A 19,449-nucleotide genomic window follows, 5' to 3' on the forward strand; every position below is an offset into this window, starting at 1 on the left:
CACTTCAATCATTATTCATAATTTTATTTTGACGTTTTTACAAAATATTATGGTAGGAGTTCCTTTTGAAAAGGACAAGCTGCCGGCAATGTTCCCTGTAATTTTTCTTGGGCCTTTTGAAATACCTCGCATGCGCGGTTTTTTGCCTTGACAAGCCGGCTGTGCGGGATCCCTGGAGCGCTGTGCAACCGCGCAGCTTAAAGAGAACTTTGGCTGTCAGATAAAACCCTGCCCCAAAGTGGCCTCAAGCCTGTGATGTCAAATTGTGGAGCTCCAGGCAGAGTCTACGGGGTGGGGGGGCGTGCGAGGGAGACGAACCAAAAGCCTGCTGCGGTTTCCAGGTTAGGAGTTTCTCTGGCCCGTTCCAACATTCTTCACTCCAGTTCCTCCCATGTATTTCCATCCCTCCCCTCCCCTAGTGATTAACTGAACGGTACATCTGAAAACAGCCAGTCCTTCAAGCCTGGGGTTTGAGCTTGCTGCACTCTGCACTGGGACTCGTGCTGCCACGTTCAGTGTTTCGATGAGCAACAGATGAAGGGTAGTGTGTGCCCATATTTGGCCATAATGCCTGCTGATCCTCTGAATCACATTCCGAGTTCCATCTGTCTATATGCACTGTTTGAGAGTGCAGGGTGCTTAATTTGAGGGCAGGTATGTAGAGCTGGATTCAGGTGTCACAAATACATTCATATGGAACATTTCACGGTGTAGGGATGTTTAGGGGGTACTTTTTGGCCAATGTTTACCCCCCCCCCCCATTGTACAGAGTAAAGTCATTTTTTTTCACCAGAATTTTGTTTGACATTTGTATAAAAGCATTGATTTTTCTTCCCCAACCAGGCACCATTGATCCAGGTCTCTCTCCCTGCTGGATCACTACTTCCATCACTGGCAGTGTGTCCCTGTGCCTTCTGCACGGGTCTTTTTGGAAACCGCTGGGGCTGTGAAATCTGCATCCCCAACAAATAACACAGCATCCTGGGGCCCAGCAGCACTCTGCTTCATCCACAGTGGCAGCCCGCACTGTATCCAGTGGAGCTGCTTTGGGATATTGTGCCAGTAACATCACTGGAGCAGAATGACCGCAAGGGAGCCCCGACTGAATATTCTCCGTGTGGCTAATATCAAAATGTCAAATACAATTCTGGTGGTACTGATTTATTCTGTAAAATGAGGGAGTACATTGAAAACTACTCTCTTCCTGCCAAACGTTCCTTCCTCTTGTTGCTCAGTTTGTTTGATCAGTGCCCCAGCTATTATCCACCCCCTCCTCCTCCTCCACTGTGGCTGCAGCATGTACAATCTACAGGGCTTACTGCATCCTCACCATAAGAGCCTGGATTCAGACCCAAGAACAAGTGTTCTGTAGCACTGCATCAGTCAGTCTTGACTTTTAATTTTCATTATTCATTTTTTCACTTGCATGTTTTTCTTGCCTCCACAGGTTCGGCTTATGCTGGTCCTGGCCCCAGTGATGTGTATCCTCTCGGGAATCGGTGTGTCTCAGGTGTTGTCAACTTACATAAAGAATTTGGATATCAGCCGTCCAGATAAGAAATTAAAAAAGCAGCAAGACTCCACGTATCCAATCAAGAATGAGGTATGATCCTCCCTCGGGCTCATTGACCTGGGGACCCGACCGGTTGCATTAACTGTGTTGGGTTAAAGTTACACTGGGTAACCGCCTGGTGTAGTACGAAGCCCTGCTCCTGGCCTGTCCGGAGTTAGCTGATCTCGGCTGAGGCAGCAGGCGGGGCACTGCAACGGGCATTGGTGTCCCTGGGCTAGGACAGGGGAAAGGTTTTCGCTTCTGATCGCCATCCAATGATGCCTACTGGAAAGAGGATTTTGGGTGGGTCCAGATTGGGGTGAGGGTGGGTCCAGATTGGGGTGAGGGTGGGTCCAGACTGGGGTGAGGGTGGGTCCAGACTGGGGTGAGGGTGGGTCCAGACTGGGGTGAGGGTGGGTCCAGACTGGGGTGAGGGTGGGTCCAGACTGGGGTGGGGGTGGGTCCAGACTGGGGTGAGGGTGGGTCCAGATTGGGGTGAGGGTGGGTCCAGATTGGGGTGAGGGTGGGTCCAGATTGGGATGAGGGTGGGTCCAGATTGGGGTGAGGGTGGGTCCAGATTGGGGTGAGGGTGGGTCCAGATTGGGGTGAGGGTGGGTCCAGATTGGGGCGAGGGTGGGTCCAGATTGGGGCGAGGGTGGGTCCAGATTGGGGCGAGGGTGGGTCCAGATTGGGGCGAGGGTGGGTCCAGATTGGGGCGAGGGTGGGTCCGGATTGGGGCGAGGGTGGGTCCGGATTGGGGCGAGGGTGGGTCCGGATTGGGGCGAGGGTGGGTCCGGATTGGGGCGAGGGTGGGTCCGGATTGGGGCGAGGGTGGGTCCGGATTGGGGCGGGGGTGGGTCCGGATTGGGGCGGGGGTGGGTCCGGATTGGGGCGAGGGTGGGATCGGATTGGGGTGAGGGTGGGGGTGGGATTGGGGTGAGGGTGGGATCGGATTGGGGTGAGGGTGAGGGTGGGTCCATAGATTGGGGTGAGGGTGGGTCCATAGATTGGGGTGAGGGTGGGTCCATAGATTGGGGTGAGGGTGGGTCCATAGATTGGGGTGAGGGTGGGATCGGATTGGGGTGAGGGTGAAGGTGGGATCGGATTGGGGTGAGGGTGGGATCGGATTGGGCCGTGATGCTCTAAGTTCATCACCGACTCGGCTCACAGATAAAGAATGGCCACTTGAGCGAGGTACCGAATGTCAGCTGATAAAACTCAACTGATCATTCAGTTGCTAAATGCACTGAGCCATTATGATCAGAAGAGTACCAAGTCCCGATCCCTCCTCTATTGATCTGATCTCAGGAGGGATGGCAGTGAGTGTATTTGCAGTTGCCCACTACATCCCCAGGCTATAGGGCAGAAAATCACTCGGGTTCCTATTCCTGCTTGATCCCTGTGGCTATCAGACATGGTGGCAATGCCTGCCACAGTCAAATAGCCTACCAAAACTCCAGATTGCTTTGTGAAGGCTACCTGTTTGGATGTGGCACGGAAGGGCTGTCGATGCCTGTATTGTCCATCAACCAGGCCTTCCGAAGGGAAAGGGAGACAATGGAGAGACATAGGGGTCGATTTTCCTGGAGCCGTCAGGCGGGGTTTGAGGGGGGTGGTGGGGGGGAAATCCTGAATTCGGGGGTCCCGACACCATCCCGCCCAAAACCCCCCTCCACGCAAGTTTCAGAGGAGGCGGGTACCCGCCCCGCACTGGGACCCGCCAACCCGAGGTGGGAAGGGGATTAGTGCCAATTAACTGCCTGTTAACAGGTAGTTAACAGGCAGTTTTTAGCCTAATCCCTATTTTGAGGGGTTTCGTGTGGGATTCCCGACGGCTCCAAACCACTCCAGGTTAGAGCAGGTGGGCCGTCGGGTTGAGGGACTTGGAGGGGTCGCGATGTCGGTGTTCAGGTGAGTGATGGGTGCATGAGTGCAAAGGTAAGTGTGTTTGGTGTGTCTAAAGAAGTTTAAATTACCTGTACTTACCTTAACAGCCTTTCTTCCTGTAGGCGTCGGGAGCCCATCACTCAGCCGGCACTGAAAGCTGAATGGCTGCGATCTGTCAAAAGTGACAGCCTGCAGCTTTCAGTGCTGCTGAGAGTTCTGAGTCTGTGTAGAAGGACTCAGGTTAGAACTCAGACTGTCAGTGTTTGACAGCTTCAAACAGCTGTGAAACACTGATATTTCATCTGTCAGGACGCCCTGACAGATGAAATTTCAGTCTGTGACGTCACCTGTTGCCAGGTGGCCCTTAATTGGCCGCAGGCTCAACAAGGTCAATCGAGGGAAAATCGTGCGGATTGGCCGAACGTCGATGTAGGCGGGACTAAAACCCGAAAGTTGTAGTCCCGACAGCTTAATGAAAATCGACCCCATAGTGTCGTTGATAAATGGACAGGAGCCTGTGGATTAATACAGAGCTCCAGAAAAGCCCAATCCATGGCAGCAGCAGCAGGGATACCTGCAGTCCGGACACTCTGCCCCTCCCAGAGGGATTAGCATTGAGGCGGCGAGGCAACAGCAACCTGAAGGGAAAAACTACAAGTTTGGGTACCTTGTTGTTGGTGATGATGCACTTGAGTGCAAGAACCTGCTGTCACACCCACTACCCTGCGCACAGTGCCAGCTCGGCTCAGTTGACTCAGATGTTGGTGTGTGCAACAAAGAATTAGGTGGGTAGCTTTTAATGTAACAAAGTACTGAGCACAACAACTAAAATTTGGATGGGTGATTGCGTGTTTATCCCAGGGAGTTTTTGCAACACTTAAGTTAGCACCATCCAGGGCAGAGCAGTTTGCTTGATCAGTGCCCCTGCTACTATTCACCTCCTGCACCACTGGCGCACTGTGGCTGCAGCATGTGCAATCTACAGGAAGCACTGCAGCAGCTCGCCAACGTTCCTTCGACAGCACCTCTCTCCCCTGTGACCTCTAGACCATGAACAACAAGAGCAGTGATGTCAGGGGAATGCCATCCCTCCAAGTTCCCCTCCAAGTTGCAGACCATCCTGACTTGGACATAGATTGCCAATCCTTCATTATTGTTGGGTCATTATCCTGGAATTCCCTGCCTAACAACATTGTGGGGGCACACGCACTAGAAAGACAGCAGCAGTTCACGGAGCAGGCTCGCCATCACCTCCAGGGCCACTGGGGATGGGCATTAAATGCGACCTTGCCACCGCCGCCCACATCAGAGAGCTAAAGGAACGGAAATGGAGGTATCCCATTGTAGTGTAATTGTGTGAGTGCCAGCTTGGCTCAGCCAGTGGCACTCTTGTGTCTGGGTCACTGGGTTGTGGGTGTGAGTCCCACACAGTGTTCCCTCTAATTTTTTTGTCTGTGTGTGGTCCCTTTAACTGGCTGCGCGGCCCATTCAGATTTTCACGCATGCGCGGGTTCTTCCATGTAAAAGTCGGTGAGCGGCCCGCGCAGAACCTCCAGACCAGCTGTTCAGGTGGATGTTAAGAGAAGGAGCTGGGTGTTCTGTCCGGCTGCCATTCACCAGCACCACCAAAAAAAAAAGTGGATTTTCATCTCATTGCTTTTTTTAAGGACAACGCTAGTGCAGTTTAGTTACATAACCACCGTCGCACTCCCAAAGTGGTTCATTGTGTGAAGTGCTTCAAGACTTATTGACCACCTGGTAATGCACAATATAAATGCGATTTTTTTTTTGCCGTGATCTTTTCCAGTTATCTGCAGACAAGGTGACAAAAGGACAACTTGCCTTTGTGCTCCCCCTGGTGTTCAGTTACAGTGTAGCATTGCCGAGTCCTGTTCCGCATCACAAGATAAACTCCTCCTGCGTTTAGAACTGAGACAAACAGACCGAAAGTTCTCTGGTGCAATCCCTGGCCGCCGCCACTGTAGCAATAAGGGCACTGCAATTAGCAACAGCATTCCTGGGCTAGAGGGGAATATCAGCCAGGATTCCTGCCCTAATGGCTGGAAAGTGCATGTGGGTGTTGGCTGAGGACAGCATATGGCCTCCTGTGGTCAAATAGCCTGCCAACAATGAATATTTATGCCCGCCTATGAAGAATGGACATTGAGGGCAGTAAACCAGGGCTGTTGGCCAACGTTCCCGCTAAACTGTGTGGCCGCGCAGTGGCCTGGAGGTCCCGCGTAACCTGTTTTTCAATGGAAATAACCGTGCATGCGTGAAAGATTGAATGGGCCGCTTAGCCCATTAAAGGGCCCAGGCACCAGAAAAAATTTACAGGAGTATTGCTGCTAAGGATAAGGGGTAAGCCATTTAGGACTGAGATGAGGAGGAATTTCTTCACCCAGAGAGTGGTGAACCTGTGGAATTCTCTACCACAGAAGGCAGTTGAGGCCAATTCATTAAATATATTCAAGAAGGAGTTAGATATATTTCTTAAGGCTAAGGGGGTCAAGGGATATGGGGAGAAAGCAGGGACAGAGTACTGAATTTGGATGATCAGCCATGATCGCATTGAATGACGGAGCAGGCTCGAGGGGCCGAATGGCCGACTCCTGCTCCTATCTTCTATGTACCTATGACACATGGCGGCCATACCTCAACATGAATTTGAACTTCCAGGAGAGGAAGGAGAAAATGAGTCACGGGTATGGGGAACCCATCAGTCCAGCATTGATTGTGAGACATTTCTGTTTTTGCTTCCAGGGCACAATGAAGGCATTCAACATCTTTTTCTATAATCTTCCCTGATTTAGGTAGCGAGTGGAATGGTACTTGTGATGACCTTCTTCCTAATTACCTACACCTTTCATTCCACCTGGGTGACCAGTGAGGCCTACTCGTCTCCCTCCATCGTTCTGTCCGCCCGCGGAGGAGACGGAAGCAGGATTATCTTTGACGACTTCAGGGAGGCTTACTACTGGCTCAGGCACAACACCCCAGAGGTATGGGCACTGAATTTGTATAAAGCCTCTTGTAACGCTAAGTTCCACAAACCTTAAACGTTAATTGGCCTGCGTTTTTGGGGGGTTTTTTAGCCTCTCCCAAGAGATCACATGGTTTCGGGTGGGCTGGGGTGTCCATATATTGTGATGCACAAGCCATCATGTTGTGTAGGACAGGCTGGATGGGCTAGAGGGTCTTTTCCTGTCCGTCATTGTTGGTATGTTCGAGTTGCCGCTTCAAGTAAGCTGATAATTTGAGTCGATGGAATGGTCGGCTTCCCTTCAGTGCTGGCTTGTTTTAATTTGCCCCCTGTCTGTTTCTAGGATGCCAAAGTGATGTCGTGGTGGGATTACGGTTACCAAATCACAGCAATGGCCAATCGAACCATCCTAGTAGACAACAACACCTGGAATAACACACACATCTCCAGAGTCGGGCAGGTGGGTATCTTTGGAAAATGTAATTTCAGTTCAGCACACACTCACAGAAGAGGGTTCGGGAAAAACATATTGTGGGGACCACCTTTAGGATTATATGAAATTTACAGATTTTCACAATGGTCTGTCCGTTATCAGTGTAAATTTTTTCTCACTAGTGTCCTTAATGAGCAATGCAGCAGAGGTCTCCCTCTAGAGCTGAAAATAATCACTGCATCTGATGGAAATCCGGTATAGTTTGAAACCAATTTGTTGTCTCTCCCATCATTAGTTCGCCCTCTAATGGCAGAAAGCACAGCCTCCAGCATTTCAATTTTCTGCACAGATCCACGTTCTCTACAGAACAAGCCAATCCTATACCACAGGCCCAAGGTGTCAGCTGTGGCTTAGACGTAGCACACTCGCCGCTGAGTCAAGAGGTCGTGGGTTCAAGTCCCACTCGAGACTTGAGCACATAATCTAGGCTGACCACTTCAGTGAAGTACTGAGGGAATGCTGCACGGTCAGAGGTGCCATCTTTCAGATGAGGCATTAGACCGAGGCCCCGTCTGCCTTCAGATGGATGTAAAAGAGTCCGTGGCACTATTCAAAGAAGAGCAGGGGAGTTCTCCCCGGTGTCCTGGTCAACATTTATCCCTCAACCAACACCTAAAACAGACAACCACGTCGTTTATTTAATTGCTGTTTGTGGCAGATTTCTGTGCGCAAATTGGCTGCCGCGTTTCCTACATTACAACAGTCATTGGCTAGAAAGCGCTCTGGGGAGTCCTGAGTTGTGAAAGACGCTATATAAATGCAAGTCTTTCATTCTTGCATGTGGAATTTTCCACTCCTGCATAAGTCTCGTAACGCTATAGCAAGCCCATATGTACAGCATCCATTAGTAAATGCAAGACTCTGCATCAGGTCCTGTGCCTTTACCCTGTGCTGTCTAACATTGGTTTCTGCTGTACAATAACACTTTCATTCTCTGGCCCTGCCATACCTGAAAAGCCAGAAGACGCAAAATAATTTACTGTATTGCCATTCTTCCGATTGATCCTGCAGTCTATTTTGATTTGAAAAATTAACCAGTACTGATAATGGGATTGAACAGTTTGAAATTCATAGAGCTAAGAATATTCTTGCCTCTGAGAATCTCAGATCAGGTTAACAAACTACAGTATGTGGTTCAGTGAAATCAGTAATATTGGTAATCGGATGACTGGTATGTAAACGCCTAGGGTTCCCTCTCTATAACATTGTCCCTTCCTCACCCTATTCCATTGAACCACATCACCATCATCCCCAAACTGAACATTTCCAACTCTTTCCTCACTGGCCTCCGAGCTCAACTCTTCCAAAACTCTGCCATTCACATCCTATCCTATTCCAAGTCGCACTTGCCTGTTAACCCTGATTCTCACCAACGTCTACTGGCTCCCTGTCCCAGCCCAGTGGTTTCGGTACCGTTGTCCTTATTTATAAACCCCTGTGCAGCCTCATCCCATCCCACTCCAGGCTTACAACCACCACCAGCCATGTCTCCGCTCGTGATGTTCAACCCTCTGTCATTGAGCTTATGCGTAGCTTGCCTTCCCGGCGTTCCTTACAGTGGCAGAACTTACTTGGCCTCACCCTCTGGAAACCTCCCCCTGTACCTCTGTACGCCCCAAAAAAACCTAGCTTTCAGCAAACTATCCTAAATTGTCTACCTTTTCAGTCCATATCTCTCCCACGTGAAGCGCCTTAAGATGTCTTGCTATGTTATGTTACAAATGCAAGTTCTTGCCTACAAGACCTGAAGTGGCCTTGCCCCCAACCTATTCCAGGTCTGCAATCTCCTCCCCAGCCCTTGCGTTCTTAAATCCTCTGCCTTGTTCTATCTCTTCCACTTTGTAAAAAGCTTCCTTAAAGCCCCTCGCCTTCAAGCACCTCTTCTCACTCCTGCTAAAGTGTCCACTCCCCCCAATGTTAAAGGGGCAGTTGTAAGTGGAAGTTGTGTGCTAGTCTAGACCAGTGCTGAGCAACAGTAAATTCTTCTAATGCAAGACCTGGTGACCTGAATTAATGACAATTCTGCAATTGGAAAAATATAAATGTTTATTAGCAGCATATATCAGATATCCCAATAACATAACCTCACCAGACAAGATATTAGAAGATGTACTTAATCTCACAGAGCTGTAGATGTGTGCAATAGAATCCTGATTGGACAAGTGTAGGCAGAATGAGAGGAAAGCTTATAGATATTGTATCCAAATGTCATTAACACTGAGTATATTTATCCACTACTAGGCAATGGCTTCTCCAGAGGAGAAAGCCTACGAGATCATGAGAGAGCTGGACGTCAGCTACGTATTGGTCATTTTTGGAGGCCTCACTGGATATTCCTCTGACGGTAAAGTGTCTGTTTCTGCATTCCATGATGAGATGCTCACTTCACACTTTGATAACTGGGGGGGTTCGTTCCCTTCAGCTGGAGCAGGAAGGGGGAAGTGCAAAAATCTGCACTGCCTGGGAGTCTAGAAATGCAAGCTTGCTAATCGAGGTTCCTCTTCAAAATGACAATTGATGCTTTCTTGCTACATCGCGGTTACCATGCTCACTCTGCCCATTCTTCCTGTTGGTATTTTGCTCTAATTTTCTCAAGAGTCCTGAGTTTTCAGTACCTTTTCCTAATGGCCATTATTTTTGTATGAAACCAGGCAGACTTTCTGACCATGGAAGGATATTACTTTGTAGTCCCGTCCTTACTTGACGTCCATATTTCAGGAAGATCAGTTGGATAGAGATCTGGAGCAGGAACCCTGGCTAGTTCTATCCCCTCCTCTGGGACAATGTGGCCAATTGTGGTGCCCCAGTGATTGACCTGGCTGGGATCAGCGGACTCGGCACAGACCGGGAAAGGAACCTGGGAGCATCTCGTGTTGTAAAGAAGGAAAAGGATTGGATTTGTATAGTGCCTTACATGACTTTGGGAGATCCCAAACTACTTCAAAGCCACTGAATTACTTTTGAAGTGTAGCCACAGTTTTGTAGGCAATTATGTGCTGCTGTATGGCTCAGTACCACGCAGGGCAGTGAATTCACCTCCAGGGCCATTCAAGTGCATTATCGCATTCTTGTTTCAGAAGGTTGACTTTACTGTATGAATATTTTTTTTTAAATCACCTTTTAATTGAAATTAAAAATCTGGATTTATAAGTGCATCATTACATGGAAAAGTCCATTTGACACTGAATCATTCCTAAAGGAGGCCATTCAGCCCATTGTGCCAGTGCTAGCTCTACACCTGGAGCCTCTTACTCTAATCTCATTTCCCCCCCCTTCCCCGTATCACTGTATATTCTTCCTTTTCAAATACTTATCGAGTTTTCTCTTCGTTATGTTATAGCTTATGATTGCTATTAAGAAACAGAAATAACAAGTAAAAGGGATCAACCAGCAGAATGAGTTCTGTAATAAACACTTGATTTCTCACCAGTATCTTAAAACCACTCGAACAATAAAAATCCCGAATCTATTGTAATTCTTGTAGTCTTGGACCACGTGTCCAGAAAGGCTTTAATGTGAGAAAGGCAAGCCAGGGAGTCTCTCACTTGCCCTCCGGCCTGTATTGTGTTGGAACGTGAAGGGAAGTGAAGAATAAATGCTACCACCCCGGGTTATTTGATGCTCTTCACTTGGATCCAGTCTGGGACAAAAGAAGTTAAAACAGATCGCTCAATTAATCAAAGGTACCACTGTGGCAATCAGGTCAAGCTTTTTGCGGGTAGTGCCTCGGGGGTCCCGGCTAGCACCACGGGGTCCTGGCTACCGCTGTGGGGGTCCTGGCTAATTCGCCCACCATCAGGGCAAAACAGAACTTCAAGTCTGGCAAACAACCCCCTAATTAGACAAACTTTGCAGTTAATGCCCCCTTCAAAGGGCTGGAACAATCGAGGAAGCCATAGACTGTTAGTCGAGGCAGCTGTCAGTCTGATGATCAATATTCAGTCTTGGCATCAGGGTGGTCTTGGCATTTACTACCATTTGTTAGGCACTAAAACGGGTTTGGTCCCAACATACGCACCAGCTTAAACATTCAAACTATGTTCTCTTGGTGGGGGAGCTGCCTACAAGCCATGGAGCACAATTTGAACTCCAAACCTTCTGACTCAAAGATGAGAGAGCTATCAACTGAGTTAAGCCAACAGTCCGGTGAATAGCTCCTCACACATAACCTGCTTGTACCCAGCCTTGCATAGTCCCAGGAGGATTCTATTGTAAGCAGACACTGCACACTATAAGCTTCATGACTGTCGCTCTACTTTCCCACATCCAAGTCCTGGATGACTCAAAGTTTCCTTCAGCCCAACATTGGCAAACCCCAAGCTATTTATTCATCTCCCACTACTCCTCTGCCCCTATGGGTTCTCTACCAACTCCACTTTCATATGGCACCTCTCTCCTTGCTTCAAAAGCCTCTTTTTAAAAACTCATCTCTCCAGCCATACCTTCAATATTCTACACCCTGATCCCCTCCACAAATCCCTCTTCCCGCTCACTGTTATTTTCCCTTGTAAAATACTTGGAGACGTTCTTTCATATAAGGAGTGCTATGTAAACACAGTTTGTTCTGTGTGTGCTGCAGTGACGACTCTGGGTAACCTAGCAACAAGGTCCAGCAACCTCCTTACCCTGAGATTATGGTCTGTTTACCTCAGGAACAAAATGGGACTCTTGTAAACATTTTTGTGTCAGAGTTGCAAATATATGGATTCCAAATGAGCTTTAAATTGCTGCTGAATTTCCATGTTTCTGGTAGAGAATTCGACCGTGGAACTCGAGGGACCGCAGCAAATGCTGAGAAGTCCTTTTATTTCTAAACTTCATTCAGTTCATTTTTTCCCCTTTAGATATAAACAAGTTCTTGTGGATGGTGAGAATCGGGGGCAGCACAGACAAGGGCAGACACATCAAGGAGCACGATTACTACACCCCGACAGGAGAGTTCCGCGTCGACAGGGAGGGCTCCCCCGTCCTGCTCAACTGTCTGATGTACAAAATGTGCTACTATCGCTTCGGCCAAGTCTACACAGAAGCGAGTGAGTGTTGGCGATGTGACTTTTTTAGTGTGTGTGGCACAGTTAACTAGCATCAGTGGAGCCAGTGCACTTTACACCAGCACCGCAATCTAACGAATCGCAGCCTGAATCTGGAGTCAGGGCCTTGACCTGACACTGCAATGAAGAAAGATTTGCATTTAAATAGCGCCTTTCATGACCACAGGCCATCTTTACAGCCATTGAAGTACTTTTGAAGTGTAGCAATGTGATAATGACCAGATAATCAGTTTTAGTGATGTTGGTTGAGGGATAAATGTTGGCCAGGACACTGGGGAGAACTCCCCTGCTCTTCTTCGAAATAGTACCGTGGGATCTTTTACATCCACCTGAGAGAGCAGACAGGGCCTCAGATTAACATTGCGTGCGAAAGATGGCACCTCCGACAGTGCAGCACTCCCTCAGTGTCGGCTTCGATTTTGTGCTCGAGCCTCTGGAGTGGGACTTGAACCCACAACCCTCTGACTCGGAGGTGAGAGTGCTGCCACTGAGCCACAGCTGGTAAGACTCCCCGGAAGAGGTGGTTGACGTAAGAAAACTACTCGGCACTCGGTCTAAGCATTAAACAAAGCTTTAATCAACTGTTTTACAACATGGAGGTCTAGTGTCCTTCACTGGTTCCTGTTAAGAATGTCCTGCGCAAGCTGGGCTCGTGTCCGAGTATTTATACTCTCCCTGGACAGCGCCACCCGCAGGCCGCTCAGTTGATTCATGTCCGTGGTCTTGTTCTTTTTCACTTGAGAGTCGGTGCAGACCTTAACACCTGATTCACACTCTGCAAGTTTAGGATCGGTGATCAATTGAATGCACCGTGACATGTTGAGAATAGTTGGATAGTAAAACAAGCAGGCAGAATGGATTTATAAAATTATAAAAGCTGGCATGTTATAAAATGGGTCTCCTGTTGCTGAACTTCACTATTTTTCATGTACATATGGATGCGAGAAATTGTATTCTTAATACAGTGAAGTGCAAATATATTCCAAAAAATATTGAGATTCACACCTGCTTTTAACCTGACATGGGTTTGGGGCAGGGTTGAAAATCCAACTGTACTGTCCCAGGTAAGCACTTGCCTCACCAGGAAATGTATTGAGGTTAGAACAGCCAATGGGTTTGACACAACTGCTAAAATTCTGAAACCTGCTGCTGATAAAGGGGAAGGGGTGGGTCCGGAATTAAAGCGGATTGGGGGGTGGGGTGTGCACACTGCACATTGGGTTTAAAGGTTATTTTGATCACGTTGAGAGTGCATTCAGAATGCCGCTGTACTCCAGCTTCAATGGGCTTTAATCTTCAGAAGCTTGCTCCCTCTGTGAAGCATAGAAAATGCCCCTTCTTCAAAGAACAGATAATTTGATTAGATCTGAATCAAAGTTTACTGGAGTCTCAAACAAGTCACCAGGGGGCAGCCATTACAGTCTCCCAGGGAATTGCTTGGATTCCACCTTGAGGTTGCCATAACTATAAAGTGATACTTAATGACTGTCCGGATGAAAACTTGTCCGTCAGTGTTGGGAATTGAATACTTTTCACTATTTGCATGCAGTGTCCACATCAAGGATTTCTGGGTCAGATATTGCCCCGGTTGGATGCAGAGTAAATATCCCCCTACACTGATTCAATAAGCTCTACAATATCCAGTACAGATCAGAGGCAGAGTAAAGTTTCCTTAACACAACTCCTCAAGCATTCCTGGGTAAAATTTTAAATCGTTTGGCTTTAGATGGACCTCCCTGTACTTTACCCAAACAGTGTGCCTAAACTCCACCCTCAGAAGCCCCCCTCTTGTCTTTCCCTCCTACTCCAATGCTGTATCACTTTGATGTTTCTGTTTCACACCGTCTCTCTGACATTATTTGGGTGGCTCGGTACTTCTGCATACTGATCCGAGTTGAGACTGCCACTGGACAGAGTCTTACAACGTCAATTGACAAGACTATATTAACGGTTCCATTGTCTTTGCCACAGAACGCCCGCCTGGGTATGACAGAGTGAGGAATGCAGAGATTGGGAACAAAGACTTTGAGCTCGATGTTCTAGAAGAGGCATACACCACCGAGCACTGGCTGGTCCGTATATACAAGGTGAGTGCTGAAAGCAACTGCACTACTCTAGAGACGCAATGGGTCCGTGTTACCTCGCTCAGCTCTTCTGTGGTTTCAGCTCATGAGTTGTAGGATTTGGCATCCTCAGTAAAATAGAGAGAGCTTCGCAGTGGCCTAGTGGGTAAAGTCAGTCTCTCATGTAGCACCGAGCCACCACAGACCGGGCATCCCAGTTTACTGAGTTACCACAGACCAGACATCCCAGGTTACTGAGTTACCACAGACTGGGCATCCCAGGTTACTGAGTTACCACAGACCAGACATCCCAGGTTACTGAGTTACCACAGACCGGGCATCCCCGGTTACTGAGTTACCACAGACCAGGCATCCCAGGTTACTGAGTTACCACAGACCGGGCATCCCAGATTACTGAGTTACCACAGGCCGGGCATCCCAGGTTACTGAGTTACCACAGACCGGGCAGCCCAGGTTACTGAGTTACCACAGACCAGGCATCCCAGGTTAATGAGTTACCACAGACCGGGCATCCCAGGTTACTGAGTTACCACAGACCGGGCATCCCAGGTTCCTGAGTTACCACAGACCGGGCATCCCAGATTACTGAGTTACCACAGACCGGGCATCCCAGGTTACTGAGTTACCACAGACCGAGCATCCCCGGTTTTGAGTTACCACAGACCGGGCATCCCAGATTACTGAGTTACCACAGACCAGACATCCCAGGTTACGGAGTTACCACAGACCAGGCATCCCAGGTTACTGAGTTACCACAGACCAGACATCCCAGGTTACTGAGTTACCACAGACCGGGCATCCCAGGTTACTGAGTTACCACAGACCGGGCATCCCAGGTTACTGAGTTATCACAGACCGGGCAGCCCAGGTTACTGAGTTACCACAGACCGGGCATCCCAGGTTACTGAGTTACCACAGACCGGGCATCCCAGATTACTGAGTTACCACAGACCGGACATCCCAGGTTACTGAGTTACCACAGACCAGGCATCCCAGGTTACTGAGTTACCACAGACCGGGCATCCCAGATTACTGAGTTACCACAGACCAGACATCCCCAGTTACTGAGTTACCACAGACCGGGCATCCCAGATTACTGAGTTACCACAGACCAGACATCCCAGTTTCAGTCCCCAATCTATGATGAATTAACTGATCTTGCCCATGGCTTCAGTCACAGTGCTAGAATCTCAGCAATCCTAAGTGGGGTGGGGGGGGGAGGGAGCGGTGTGAAAAATCATCCAGGGTTCTCACTCCTCACAACTGTTTAACAACTCCTGCAGGAATGTTTGTGTATGTGGACACCAAATGAGGACGACTTGGGACTTGGTGGTGGTGCCTTCCACAGTCAAATAGCCTACTGACACTGATGAATGACTGGACGAGGTACAGGAGGACTGATGATCCCTGTGGGATTAAATTCCAGCTGGATTCTATAAGGGAGGGATTGATCTTCAGATACAACAATGCGCAAATCTTTATGGGTTATTGACGTTTTTGTACTTGTCTTCTGGCTCAGTAATTTCACCTGTGGGTTTATTCTATGAAGCTAGTTCCGGTTAGTATTACAGCTGTAAGCAGTCCGACGTTCGATGGCTTTGCATATTTGAAGCTAGCAGGTATCACCTTGTGACGGTGTGGTTGGCTGTTTGAAGGGAACGCCTTCAGTTTGGTGTGGATGTTGCCAAATAGATCACAAGAAACACTTTCGATAAATAATTGTCAATTATACACACACTTTTTTACCCAGGGGTTGTATAAGTGGAATGTAATGATTCCTTTGCAATAACAATAGAAAATGCTGGAAAAACTCAGCAGGCCAGGCAACATCCGTGGAGAGAAATTAGAGTCGACGTTTCGGGTCGAAACCCTTTTTCAAAACTGGAAAGGAAACTAAATAGATCGAAAGGCAGGGCTGGGAGAGAACAAAAGAAGTGGAGAGACATTAAGAGGTATTCAAAACGAGACGAGATGGTGACAGGACTAGTGGAGACAAAAGACGGCTCAGATTAGGTGTGAAATGTTCTGGCAGAATGGGAGACAGCTGCCATGTGGGAGAAAAAAAAGGAAAGGGGGGGGAGGAATCCAAAACAAAGGGGTGGATAAAAAAAATAAGTGAAAATGTAATAGGGGCCGAGGTTATGATCTGAAATTGTTGAACTCGATATTGAGTCCGGAAGGCTGTCAAGTGCCTAATCGGAAGATGAGGTGCTGTTCCTCGAGTTTACGTTGAGCTTCCAGCATTTTCTGTTATTTCAGATTTCCAGCATCTGCAGTATTTTGCTATCGATCCCTTTGCAATGTTGTGTTTGTCCATATCTGGGCAGTATTCCGTATTGTCACTAGGTTTATACCAACATACGAATTGATGGGCAGGATAAGACCAGCTGGTCCATCAAACCTGCCCCTGCCACTCTACCCTCCCATCAGTCATTTAATCTCCAGGAAGAAGCAAAAATCTGTGGAAAAAAATACTCTGGAAAATTCCTCTCCAACCCCCTCAGGCGATGGAAACCAGTCCAGGAGATCACACGGACCAAGTATTATCTATAAAGACACTTTCGAGGGGTCACAGTCTCAGGATACGGGGTAGGACATTTAGGACTGAGATGAGGAGAAATGTCTTCACTTAGAGGGTGGTGAACCTGTGGAATTCTCTACCACAGAAGGCTGTGGAGGCCAAGTCACTGAATATATTTAAGAAGGAGATACAGGAAACTTTGGTTTATCCGGAGGTTATATGTCCGGAATACTTGATCTAACGGCAAAAATCAGGAGCCGTTTTCTATATGTTTTTTTAGTTCTCGTTGCTTTTTTTTCCCCAGTCAAGCACTGCAAGGTCTGTAGCTATAGCAACAGCTTCAGCTACAGACGCTTGCAGCTGCAGCCGACTGTTTTGAAGCTGTTGCTAAGCAACAGGGTTTGTTGATTCACACGGAGCTTCTCAGTTCCGTATGTTTAAACATTAACTCTGGTATGTCCGGCACTTTTGATGTTACGGCACCAGCTCGGTCCCGTCAGTGCCGGATATCAGAACGTTTCCTGTAGATAGATTTCTAGACGCAAAAGGCATCAAGGGGTATGGGGAGAGAGCGGGAATATGGTATTGAGATAGAGGATCAGCTATGATCATATTGAAGGCTTGACGGGCCGAATGGCCTACTCCTGCTCCTATTTTTTTATGTTTCTATGTTTACCTTTGAGATGCGATCTCTGCCCCAGTCAAGAACCGGTCCGGCTTCCTCTTGAAGGCAGAGAGTCAGCTCCCACCACACCAGCCAGCAACACATTCCAGAGGCTCACTGCTCTCTGGGAAAAGAAGAACCGCCCAACATCCAGTCTATTCCCACTCTTACATCGTGAACTCGTGTCCCCTGGTCCTCCCCTAAACTGAAATACAGGAGACTTTCGTTTATCCGGAGGTTAAATGTCCGGAAAGCTCTAGCTACCGGCAAAATTCAGGAGTCGGTTCAGATAATTTTTTTTCTTTTCGTTGCTTCTTTTCTCCAGTCCTGGCTCTGCAAGCGTCTCTGTAGCTAAGCAACAGCTTAGCTAGACGCTTGCAAGCTGCGCCGACTGTTTTGAAGCAACAGGGTTTGTTGCTTCACACGGAGCTCTGAGCTCCGTATGTTTTAACATTAGCGCTGGTTTCTACGGCAGTTTTGATCTAACGGCACCAGCTCGGTCCCGTCGGTGCCGGATAGCAGAAAGTTTCCTGTAATCTATTAATAGAGACGCTATCCAGCCATTTAATTATTTTATAAACCTCTATCAGGTCTCCTCTCAGTCTACGCTGCTCTAAAGTAAATAGGCCATGGTCCTTGAGCCTGTCTGAGTAGCTGAGGTTCTTTAAGCTAGGAATCATTCCCGTAGCTCTCCTATAGAAAGAATCACACTTGACCGGTGAACTATAGCGCTGTGTCAATATGCTGCTTCGGTGATGCTCTTAACGTAACATTTCAAACTGCTCCTACCACGGGCACCACCCATGACAGACTTCATGCCTAGTGTTATGCAGTTCAGAGTGTGCTCTCCAGGCAAACCCAGCCTTGGATGGATAAAAAGATAATAACATAGAATTACGTAGAAACTTACAGCACAGAAACAGGCCATTTGACCTAACCTGTCTATGCCGGTGTTTATGCTCCACACAAGCCTCCTTCAACCCTACTTCATCTCACCCTATCAGCATATCCTATTCCTTCCTCCCTCATCTAGCTTCCCCTTAAATCCATCCATACTATTCGCCTCAACTACTCCATGTGGTAGCGAGTTCCACATTCTCCCCACTCTGGGTAAAGTTTCTCCTGAATTCCTTATTGGATTTATTAGTGACTCTCTTATTTATGGCCCCTAATTGTACTGCTGGGTGTTTTGAGTTCACGTACATACAATATAAAAAATTTATACACCATATGTTACACTTGACTGAAATCCTGGTAACCGTTCTGCTGGGTATTTGAGATCAGTCGATGTAGTCTTCCGTGATGCAGGGATGGAACTGGGCTGTTTGGAAACAGTCGAAGACTGTCCAACACTCGGAACTCTTGCTTTTCCACTCATTTTGTTATCTGTCCGCAGGTGAAAGACTTGGATAACCGAGGTCTCTCGAGAACGTAAAAGACAGGATGCAGCTACGACTGATAGCAGCACTGAGGCCTTGTCCTGTGAAGAAGAGCTGTATTGTTTTTTATATATACACTAGTTTGGGAATAAAGGAAGCGATCGGAGAGTTTGTTTACACGTTGAGTCCTATCTGCGGCAGTCTGTCTGATGTCCAATTGGGTGATGAATGATTCATGGCGAGTGACCAATACATTATTACGCTGGGCTTAAGTTCTACAGTGGTCAAATAAAGGGTTCAAATGGACACCGAGAGCAGTGTCTTGTGTGCTTTTGTTTCGACAGTGGTTGGGATTCACTGCATGAAGTTTGGCTCTGAGGAGCGTGAATTCTAATGTCCAAATACCTTCTCTCATCACCTCCCCCGAAGCTTCTAATTCGCTGCTATAGTTCAGTGAGTGTTATCTGCCCTCTAGTGAATGACCACAGCCTATTTGGCCGTGGAGGGCATCGCAGCTAAGTTTGATTCCATCCTCGCATGTGCAGGGGTCACAGAATTAGCCAGCAGGAACCCTTGGTTTTATCCCCCAGCCCAGGGCTGCTGAGGTCAGTTGCAGCACTGCTGGCACCACCCACCTCAATCCAGCTGACTGCACAGACCAGGGATCAAGCCTGGGACCTTCTGGTCTGTGGCTCACTACTAAACCGAGCGGTGCATTTACACAGCCATTTTTTAGAAAAGCAAAATAAGTTTTTCTGATGGGGATTGTTAATGTTTCATTGTCTGCATCAGGAGTTTATAGGTCAGGAACAGCATGGATTAGCTTCAGGGAAAT

At 48.0% G+C, this 19,449-nt stretch overlaps 1 protein-coding gene across 2 annotated transcripts in view; it reads left to right on the plus strand.

Moving 5' to 3' along the window:
- The window catches only part of stt3a (STT3 oligosaccharyltransferase complex catalytic subunit A), a 56,923-nt gene extending 37,997 nt beyond the window's left edge, over window positions 1–18,926 (plus strand). For both annotated transcript variants that reach the window (XM_085968125.1, XM_085968126.1), the window contains exons 12-18: window positions 1,448–1,603; window positions 6,253–6,441; window positions 6,766–6,882; window positions 9,157–9,259; window positions 11,760–11,948; window positions 13,938–14,053; window positions 18,632–18,926. In XM_085968125.1, the coding sequence (XP_085824251.1) occupies window positions 1,448–1,603; window positions 6,253–6,441; window positions 6,766–6,882; window positions 9,157–9,259; window positions 11,760–11,948; window positions 13,938–14,053; window positions 18,632–18,670 (909 nt within the window). In that variant the 3' untranslated portion in view covers window positions 18,671–18,926. The remainder of the gene's footprint in view (window positions 1–1,447; window positions 1,604–6,252; window positions 6,442–6,765; window positions 6,883–9,156; window positions 9,260–11,759; window positions 11,949–13,937; window positions 14,054–18,631) is intronic.
- The last annotated feature ends 523 nt before the right edge of the window (window positions 18,927–19,449 follow it).

The sequence above is a fragment of the Somniosus microcephalus genome, chromosome 26 (assembly GCF_052327205.1).
Source record: "Somniosus microcephalus isolate GS21.2 chromosome 26, FLI_Smic_1.0, whole genome shotgun sequence".
Classification (NCBI taxonomy): domain Eukaryota; kingdom Metazoa; phylum Chordata; class Chondrichthyes; order Squaliformes; family Somniosidae; genus Somniosus; species Somniosus microcephalus.